General features: G+C 38.8%; 1 protein-coding gene across 2 annotated transcripts; it reads right to left on the bottom strand.

Annotated features, from left to right (window-relative positions):
- Positions 1 to 5,120: 5,120 nt before the first annotated feature.
- coxfa4l3 (cytochrome c oxidase associated subunit FA4L3) lies at positions 5,121 to 10,388 on the bottom strand. Of its 2 annotated transcripts, XM_077518292.1 has the most exons (6): positions 10,247 to 10,372; positions 10,070 to 10,104; positions 5,981 to 6,040; positions 5,821 to 5,909; positions 5,668 to 5,728; positions 5,121 to 5,498 (listed from the first exon to the last, which is right to left on the bottom strand). In XM_077518292.1, the coding sequence occupies exons 2-6, from the start codon at positions 10,091 to 10,093 to the stop codon at positions 5,430 to 5,432; spliced, it is 303 nt and encodes a 100-aa protein (XP_077374418.1). In that variant the 5' UTR covers positions 10,094 to 10,104; positions 10,247 to 10,372; the 3' UTR covers positions 5,121 to 5,429. The 2 variants fall into 2 exon arrangements, with proteins under 2 accessions (XP_077374418.1, XP_077374419.1); XM_077518293.1 differs by lacking the exon at positions 10,070 to 10,104 and having other exon boundaries at positions 10,247 to 10,388.

Raw genomic sequence — 10,388 nt, 5'->3', positions numbered from 1 at the left:
TGTAGTCTGCTAATGTCTACTCATTTACCTTGCACTATGCCTTTGCAAAGGAGTTAGCCTATGTAAGTGTACTAATAATAATGGTAACTTATTCTACATTGAACAATGCGATTAGTAATTAATAAATGAATGTAAAATAATGAAACTGTGCATCCAAACTATTTGTTATCAGTAAAAATAGTGTTTTGCGGAACTGATACCTTTACCATTTTACTACAATAGCAAACAAAACATGGGCTGTTATGTCCTTTCTGTCCACATGGTGGTGCAATTTTATCATACAGAATAGTAATTGTGTACTGCAATGTGACTCGTGGATGGCTGAGAGTGTATTGCTATTATGCATTTGCTGATTACAGCTTGGCTTAAAGGATCAGTAGCGTGATTGATCCTCATGAATAACGTCTACACAGATAATATGAAATGTGAACAGAATGCATCAAACATTTTATAACAGTTACCGTGTGGAATTTAACCACATTAAAATATGAGCGCAGACTGCTGAAGTTTCACTTCACTAGGGATAGGAGGTATAATAGGGTGTGTGTCTGGGTTTCCAGGTAGCGTCTGTGTGACCATAAAACGAAAGTGTGTACTTTGCAGCCCATGTGACGTGACCTAACAACACGATCGCTGCAAGTCAGGTTGTGAGCACAAGTAAACAGTATCACGCACCTAAATTCAGAGCCACAGGTTTAATCAAGTATTATCACAGTTTAGTAATGACATATAGAAATATGTACAATTTGTTAGTATATTGGTTCTCATAGATGTCCTATTATCAAGGAACTGTTAGTATAATTGTATTTCATTTATATTGCGCTTGTCCACCTTAAAAGGCCCTCAAAGCACTGTACATTCAACTACTCGTTCAACTACTGATGACGCAGCATCAAGAGCAACTGGGGGTTCAGGATCTTACTCAAGGATACTTCAACGTGGTCACAGTTGCATGGGATCGAACCCACAAGCTGGGTTGGGAGATGACCACTCGACCACTGAGTGTAGATGATTGATAAAGTATAAGTGTAATGTAATGCACATACTGATTAGTTAAGTATATATTTACTAGAGGCTGCGATTGGCTGGCAACCATTCCAGGATGTCCCCCGCCTACTGCCCAGAGCCAGCTGAGATAGGCGCCAGCACCCCCCGTGACCCTTGTGAAGAATAAGCGGTCAAGAAAATGGATGGATATTTACTAGGTGTGTGAATTACCTAGTACCTGACAATTCGATTCGTATCACGATTCATAGGTCACGATTGGATTCAATACCGATTAATCCCGATACGAATTTATAAGTCTATTGTTGCGATTATTATTATTATTATTTTTTTTACTCAATTTAGGAAATACTATTTAGTAAACTTGTACATGTACACTGTTAAGATTTGTATGAAAATGTATTATTTATTTATCTGAAACTTCAGTCATAACTGTGAGCCACTGTATGTAACAAACAGGTTGTAATCTGTTTCATATTTGAACGGCTTTGAAATAAAATATTAAGGCTTAATGTTCCATTAATTAATATAACATTTTCCATGATTAAGATGTGAACCCTAACCCTACGTAAAACATTTTCTTGAATATTTTTCCATCAAAAATGGACGTTTAAAAATTGATTCAGCTGCCTATTGAATCGATTCGAGAATTGCGTGATGTAATATCGCGATATATTGCCGAATCGATTTTTTTTTAACACCCCTAATATTTACTATCAAAGTAATTGGCATTGTAGTGGTTCAGATAGCTAATTCGTATCTAGTAATGGTATTATAATGGCTCACAAGACTGATTAATAAAGTATATATTTTCTATAAATTTGTAGTATAGTAGTTGACATAGTTGATTAATAGTCTACTTTCTAAAAATTGGTAGTATAGTGGTTTACATAGATCACTAATAAAGTGTATTTTTCTAGACATTGGGAGTGTAATGTTCACATAGATGACTAGGTGTATATGATCTAGAATCTGGTAGTGTAATGTTCCATGTAGCTGAAGGTAAGATCTCAAATTTTCATCTAGACCTTGGTAGTGTAGTTGTTCAGCTAGCTGAGCGATAGTCAACAACCATCATGGTGAAACCACCGAACGTGTTTGTATGTTGTGAAACAGTCGGCACAGTCTCCTCCGCAAATTCCTTCCAACGCTTTATATCCTTCCTCCTCTGCTATTGTTTCCTAAAATAACATTTGAGATTTTGAGCCGCACCCGGTGTAGCTTGATGGATGCACCTCGACTCAGAAAACCGGCCAATTCGTTTCAGAACATTCAGCACTTCCTCTTCAGGACATGACATGACACGACTGGGGGGCAACTACCCAACACAAAGCATCACAACAAACAGGGTGAATGGGATTTCTCGAAACCTCGCCCACACTTGGCTGTGATGATGCAATGAATCGTTGATGAGGCAACAGTTGTGACTGTGCCTAGCAGTGTGAATGTGCAAGACAATGGACATGAAGTGGATCGTCCTACTAAACAAAGAGAATCGTTGTTGGTGGCGGTTTGAAGCTCACTTCTTGATAACTGGTTGGAGGAAATAGTCTTTGTTTGGATGGTGGCAATGACTCAGCAGCAAGATGATTATCATTATCTAGCCATTGGTAGTGTAGTTGTTCACATAGCTAGCAAATATATGGTTTTGAAATAGATAGGGTAGTTATTTACTAATAAAATATATTATCAAGAAATTGGTAGTGTATTTATACACATAGATAACTAATAAAGTATACATAATCTACAAATAGGTGTAGTAGTTCACTGTAGTAGTAGTAGTGTAGTAGTTCAGATTTTCAAGAAAATCTATGGACCTTCAAATAGGTATAGTGTAGTAGTTTACATCACTGGCTCAAGTTATCTACCTGTATAATTATCATCTACGAAATGTTCATGTAGTGGTTCACATAGTAACTCTAGTTGACTATAACGTGTAATGTGTATACATGTTCACATATTGGACTCAAAGTCTATATTTATGATCTAGAAATGGGTATTGTAGTGGTTTAACAAAATCTGCATGTATTGTTTAAAAAAAAATTGTAGTTCACATAACTGACTGAAATGATCAATAATTACCATCCAGAAAATGGTTGCGTAGTAGTTCATTGACAATGACCATAATTTTACTCAGGTTCATGTAGTTGACTAATGAAGTACATCCATCCATTTCTTGACCGCTTATTCCTCAGAAGGGTCGCAGGCGGTGCTGGAGCCTATCTCAGCTGGCTCTGGGCAGTAGGCGGGGGACACCCTGGACTGGTTGCCAGCCTATCGCAGGACTAATGAAGTCTACGTTTACAATCTAGAAATAAGGTGTAGTGGTTTCGTTAGATTTCAAAGAAATTCTATAGTATCTTTAAATTAGTTGTGCTAACATAGCTACATAGCCAACTAAAAATGTCTGAAATTGGGAGCACTGTGGTTCCCATAGCAGACTGTTAGTCGCTTGTTTATCTACAAATTTGTGGTATAGTGTTCACGTAGCTGATTAAAATAGTAGTGTAATGGTTAACATAGCTGAATAAAAGAGCTTCAATTATAATAAGGCTACTGGTAGTGTAGTTTTTCACATAGCTGACAAAGTCAAGAATTTTAATAGTGAAACCCATTGTTGTGTAGTGTCTCACATAGCTGATCAATGATGTTAAAAAAATAATAATAAAAAAAACTATTATGATATCAAGACATTGGTTGGTTGATAGTCCACATAGCTGAACAATAAGCTATATACTGTAGTTATTGTTATCCTGCCCTTGGTACTGTAGTTGTTTACATTGTGGAACAAGTTAATAATTGTTGCCATCCTGGGCCCGGTTGTTCAAACTCCGTTATAGCTATAACCATTGGTTAAGTAGATTTAACCGACCGTTAACTTTAACGGCACTGTTATTTTGTTGTCCTTTCTGTTAACGTTAACACACCTAAGGACCACCGCTAACTTTTTAACAGTGTGGTTAACTCTGTGTTCGTGGCTAATGCTGCCTTCATGAGGCCCACTGAGCGCAAGAAAAAGTGTCTTATCGAGGGCTTGACTTTGACGTTGGTGATTAATCTGATGAAGAGTTAAGCACGCGTTACCTCTTAGCAGTAATAAAATTCCAAATCTCATGCTGAGTCAAAAGAGAAAGAATACAAATGTGTTTTTTAAGACAAGTTCTAAAAATGGACAGAGAAAAAATAAATTAGGATGAATTAAAAATAAATAAATAAATAAATAAATAAATAAATAATGTTACGAAAACTCTTAAATTACTTCAACCATTGATTGTTTAAGGAGTGGATTGTTCTTCGTCAGCAGAAAACTTCCGGCTTCTTCTTTTTTTCATTGAGTGCCAGCGGTCATTTGGATAGTATCCATTGCTTTCGCCGACCCGGAAATAAACAAAAAGAGGAATTGTGGGATATTTCGATGCTAACCATTGACATAAACGACACAATTAACTTTGACGGTGCCGTTAACAAACGGTGTGACTAACCATGTTTTGAACAACGCATATTTAACCACCGGTTAATTAACGGCGAGTTAAGAATTTAACCGGCGGTTAGGGGTTGAACAGTGGTTAAAATAACCGAGAATTGAACAACTGGGCCCTGCTGTTTACAGTGCATAATGATCTAAACGTAAATAAATTGTCGAGCTATTGTTAGTGTAGTGCAGTGCTTCTCAATTATTTATGTCATGCCCCCCCGCTCCCGCTTAACTATAAATATAAATAAATAAATAAATAAATAAATAAAATTATCTCCGTCTCTCTCCGCCTGTCTTCTCATCCCTGTTAAATATTTTTATATGGTGTCACTGGAGGGTCTGCTACACTTCATACTCATACTCTTCTGTGCTGTGTGCAAAAATCCCTACACCACCGAGCGAATGCTCCCAGTGCACACTCTGCCAATGAGAGCGCCACTGCCCCCTAATGTAGTGGAGGTGCAATTGCACTTTATTCTAAGACAGTAAAAAAAAAAAATAATCAAAATAAAAAAGCATGTTCCGCGAGGTCAAACTCGCCCCCCTTGACGCAGCGTCGCGCCCCCCTGGGGGGCCTGCCCCACTATTTGAGAAGCATTGGTGTAGTGGGTGACATAGCTGACCAATAAAAATCAACATGTCATTGAATACACAATTTATTAGAAATATAATAAAGTACAGTACATTATTCACTGGTGTCCCCTTTTGACTCTTTTGTAAAATCACATTTATTGTGTGACTGACTAGACGACTTCCTTTAAGCGTGGTTTCAACGTTTGCAGACGATTCTAGCGGTCGAGTTCGCGGTCGCGCATCTAAAGAGGCAACAGAAACTCCACCGGAGGAACAGAAGCGCTTCCGCACACTGTCAACCCGACTAGTTTGTGCGCAAAGGATTCTGTTCGACTGATGGGTGGGGGAGGCGGGGTCACGCGAGGTCAAACAGCGGTCACTTGGTGAGGTTTTTCAGCAACTCCAGTTCCTCCACCGGCTTCCACTGCTGATTGATTGTGATCAGCTGCAAAGGGGGGCAGAAAGAAAAAGGATCATGAGTTGTGATTTGATTTTGATTATGCTTGCCGATTTTTGCCGTCGTTCAAATATATTTATATATTTTTGGAAGACACTGTAACATAATGTAAATTCTATTCTCATCTCAGCTCCAATTTGAACTGAAAGGTTTTCACCCTTTGGGGTTTGGTTGGATCCACCTTCTGCCATGGTTCTGGATTGGAGGTTTTATTCAATCTGAAAACAATACAAATGCAACACGATCACATTTTTGATATAAGCGCAAAAACAAAACAGCCGACAACAACAACAACTGTGGTGCCGCTCACGTGACGTCCGATTTGGTGAGAAGAAAGTAGATGGCTGTCGTGGTGGCTCCCGTCGCGGCGAAAGCCATGAGCCCGATCAGCGGGATCAGCTGCACGCGATTGGAGCCTCGTTAAATGAAACCAGCATCACTCACAAAAACATCATGCAAGTCAAACTCACCTCTTTCCTCTTTTTCAACATTTTGAAAAATCCCCTCATTTTGCACACGTCTTTTGATACCTGATGAGAAACAGGCCATATTTCCACATTAGCTGTGTAGAAAATTTCAGGGTTTCCTCTATTTTACCATTGGAAGTTAAGAGGGATTATTTTGAAAATAGAGTGGTGCTTTGAAAACAAGATGACCTCCTTTGTTAATCAAATCATCTTTCTCCATTGAAATGAATTGAAATGTCATTAATCCGTTACAATTTCCCAAAATAACCCAACAAAAATGTTTGTTTTTAAATATGGAAAATATCACTATATAAAATCATGTAGTAGGAAAAAAAAACAATGAAATAGAAAGTAAATCAATTTATTATTATATTGTGCAACTCCTTCTGGTGTGCGCACCTGGGCCATCCGGGTGTAATATAGTACAAGCATACAAAATTACAGATTTACATGGAAACGGTCACAACTCTGCAGTCATATTAGTTTTCAATTCACGGAGGATAAAGAATATATGCCTGCGAGGATTCGTTCATTTATCTGTCAAAACTGCAAAAGCTAAAATTTTTGCTCAAAAGTGAAAGCCACTTGCAAGTCTGGTTACTCGTATCTCAACTCACCACTTAACAAATTAGGAGTTTTCCATTGGAATGAATGTACGGTAATGGAAGGTATCATTTTCATATTCAAGCATAAATGCAAACTTTTTTTGTCATAAGCAGACATCCATGCAAAATAAAACACTTGAGCCTGGTTCACACATAAAGAGAATCGGGCTGTTTTTGTCCCGAACAAGGACATCAAACGCCCGACAATCTTTTGTCTTATAAGATTATTTTATAAGAATATCTTTATATGTGAATGTGTTAAGAGTGGATTTGTCCCGATAATTGGGTCCAAAACCAGTCGGGGCCGACAATCTTAAATAATGAACATCAGTGGCACTCCTGCCATTAGGCGGATTAGGCAAATGCTAGGGGCGCTCGTGAGCAAAAGGGTCGACAGGGAGAGGAGATGTTTTTTATTTTTATTTTTTCATCCTTTGTCAGTCACGTCAGTCAAGCTAACGGCAGTATGCATGACAGTACACGGGGCTGTGAGAAACCAAATTTCAAAATAAACCTTACTTTACCAAGTAGTATATGTAGGTCAATGAATGTAACACTTTTATTTTGAAGTGTTACCGGAAGCGCGTCATCGGTGCTGTAGATGTGCGCCTCTATTTGGAGTTTTTGAACAATGGCAATATCCATGTGCACCAAACTGCTGGGCCAGACGTCAGTAACACAACATAGTCCTGAAGTTACGTTCAAGCCCCAGGTAAGAGGCTAATAAGACATAATTATGTTGATGTTGTATTGTACGTCGCCTGTTGCCAGCGTTTAGCCGTGACTGCTAGCTAACAGCGAGCTAACAGCAATGTTAGCAGTCATGCGCAACCCTAAACCGGACGCTGGTTTGGCCGCCTTTTCAGCCGCGTTGGAGTTTATTAATGATGAACGAATTGAGTCATTTGAATGGCTCGTTAATGTGAACGATGGGAACCGAGTCATTATTGACAGCGGACAACGACCAGCCCCCCCATTCCCACTATAGCGTTCGCTTTTGGAGGGAGGGTCGTCTTCGCACATTAACGTCAATCAATTTACAACAATTTAGTGTCTCGTTAAGGTCTGAAACAAGCGAAAAAAACAAAAAACTGCTCGCTGCACGTGTCATAAGTGAAGAACACAACAGGATCGGCCGGCGTACAAAAACAACTCCAGTGTGATGAGCAGGGGGATAGGAAAAGCTCGCCACCAAGTAGAAGTGAGTAAACTACAGAGTAGATTTGATAAATGACAGCTAGACAATCAAAACACGCTCGCTGGTGCAGTGTAAACACGTGCTGGACAAAGTATGTAGTGTTGTACATACACATTTATATTTTCCTGTGTTCTATAAAATTATGAAACCTTACTGAATGTTATTTTTACTATTCAATATGTCAAAATGAAACAATGATCTGCACACTCCTACAGAAGTGTAGACTGTGGTGTGAAAGTGGACAGAGAGAGCAAAACTTTATTGTTGACGAAAATGCACCTTGAATCTCATGTACAGTGTTCCCTCGTTTTCTGCTGGCGTTAGGTTGCAAAAAATACAAAAACATCAGATTTAGGTTGATGAAGTGCCCCCCCTGCACTTTCTTTCTGGTGACAGGTCTGGCTCTTTAGTTAAGAAAATGAAATGAAAACGCTAGTGTGCTGTCCTGGATCAAGGCTTAAAAAATAAAATAAAATAAAATGAAATAAAATAAATAAATAAATAAATAACGATCACGGTCAGACTATCAGGTGGATGCGCAGGCTGATACAGCACGGACGTACTGAATAAACTAAACTGGGCTGCTCATGCTGTAGCAAAAAGTGAAGCCGGCGGCGGCCATCTTGCGTTGCCAGACTTAAAGTAAGTTGACTTTTCCGCAGCATACGTTATCTTCCTCTGCAGCGAAAATATCACTGTGTGACGTATGGTATAAGTATAAAATAAGTGTGGGAGATGCTCTAAATGCAGATTTCATCAGTGAGAAATTAATGTAGAAATAAATTTTCGCTCATAAGGTACTGAGTTAGCACTATTGTTCTGCATCATCAGAACCAGTTATAAGAACCATCAACAATGAAATTAAAGCAAAGCAGACCAGAAAAAAAAAACAAGTCTTGTGAAATGTAAACCTAACTTCTGCGAGTCCCGATTCATTCACTCTGAATGGTTGATGCAAATAATTAAGTTCGTTCTTTGCTAGGCTCTCATTATCCCATACAAGTGATTTATTGTAGTACAAGTACTATATTATTAATTTTGAACTGCAACTGCGGTTTTAAAATTCCAGAGACGTGAAGATACCGTGTGCCCTGTGTGAGTTTATGATAAATTATTTTGTGGTTGGTCTAAGAAGTTGCGCAGGGTCGTGTTTATGTTTGGGTCTAATAAGACCCCCTCTTGGCGGTTGGGGGGGCACTACCAGAAATCCTGCCAAGGGTGCCAAGTTGCTTAGGAACGCCACTGATGAACATGTTAAAATAATGAACAAAAATCTTAACGTCGGCGGGGACGCCGAGGTGCGGCTGCGCCACCAACTGTGACGTCAAACGGAATGTAGCCAATCAAGAGGCGCCCTAACTGAAAAAGACGGACGTGCGCATATACCGACCAGAAGCACAAAGTATTTATTTTTTTAATGCTTCTATTAATTCCAAAACTCTTCCATGGAGGACCAGCTTGTGGGAGTAGTCCGCAAACCACCATCAATACTTCCAGTTCGTCGCGTTTGTTGTCTTCCATGGTGTGTCTCCTCTTACAGCAAAAAAAAAAAAAAAAAGTTTTTTTTTTATTATTATTAGTTTTTTATTAGATCACGTATAATCACGCGAGAGGTCTCTCACGGAAGACTGGAATCTTGACCAGTGTTGATTGAGAAGATAATCTTTATGTTTGTGAGGGAGCTGTGATGAGATTATTTGCGTACCTTACACACAAAGGTGTTAAATGCCCATGTTTTTATCTTTATGTGTGGCATCTGACAAAGATAAACCAGGCTTTAAAAAGCCTGACAATCCAACATATTTATTTGCAAGAACTGTATCAAGTTTTAAACATTTGATTAAACTGTATAATAAAAACATGTAGAGTGAAATATTACGGTACAGTCTTCCCTCGCTATAACGCGGTTCACTTTTCGCGGATTTTTTTTTAAGTGCAATTTTGCATATTTTTTTACAGTAATATACCCATTTTATAAAATTTATGAAGGTTTGAACATTGTCAATGTTTGAACAAGAGAGAAATGGGAGAACATGTAAATTCCTCAATGAGAAAAGTGTATAAATTGTGCGGTCTGGGATTTTTGAGCCTTAAAACATTTATAAGAGTTGTAAAACATAAAGCTAACTACTTCGCGGATTTCATTTATTGCGGGTATTTTATGGAACCTAACCCCAGCGGAAAACGAGGGAACACTGTACTCACCCCTTAACCCAACCAATTAAAAATAATTTAAAAATACCAATAAAGTCCCATTCAACATGCTAAATTACAAAACAAGCATCTTACCTCACGCTTCTCCAGCCTCTGCATTTACATGAAATCTGTTTTTGTCACAATAACACCAAAATGTAATTTTTGCTACATTTAAGTTCCCTATTCCAAGCTAATTTTCACTTTAGTGATTTCCAACATTTTGCCACGGCGGCTGTTTTCTAAGTGTCATCTGCGTGTGGCAGCTCTCACCTGAAGTCGTCCAGTAGCTCTCGGTGTGAGTCAGTGGCGCATCCCTTCCGCCTGCTCCGGCTTGATATCGGCTGCGACGACGAGGTGACATGCACGTAGACACACATCTTCCTACTGCAATTCATCGGGGGAGGATTTGCCA

Source organism: Festucalex cinctus, chromosome 4, assembly GCF_051991245.1.
Source record: "Festucalex cinctus isolate MCC-2025b chromosome 4, RoL_Fcin_1.0, whole genome shotgun sequence".
NCBI lineage: Eukaryota > Metazoa > Chordata > Actinopteri > Syngnathiformes > Syngnathidae > Festucalex > Festucalex cinctus.
This window is presented reverse-complemented; position numbering and strand designations above follow the sequence as displayed.

What these genes read in the sequence shown, in the direction of transcription:
- coxfa4l3 (XM_077518292.1), bottom strand. Translation starts at nt 10,093, where the DNA reads ATGCAGAGGCTGGAGAAGCGTGAG. An exon ending in AGAGGCTGGAGAAGCGTGAG is followed by an intron (nt 6,041 to 10,069) that starts GTAAGATGCTTG and finishes GTTTCTCATCAG; the next exon opens with GTATCAAAAGACGTGTGCAA. An exon ending in CTCACCAAATCGGACGTCAC is followed by an intron (nt 5,729 to 5,820) that starts GTGAGCGGCACC and finishes TATTGTTTTCAG; the next exon opens with ATTGAATAAAACCTCCAATC.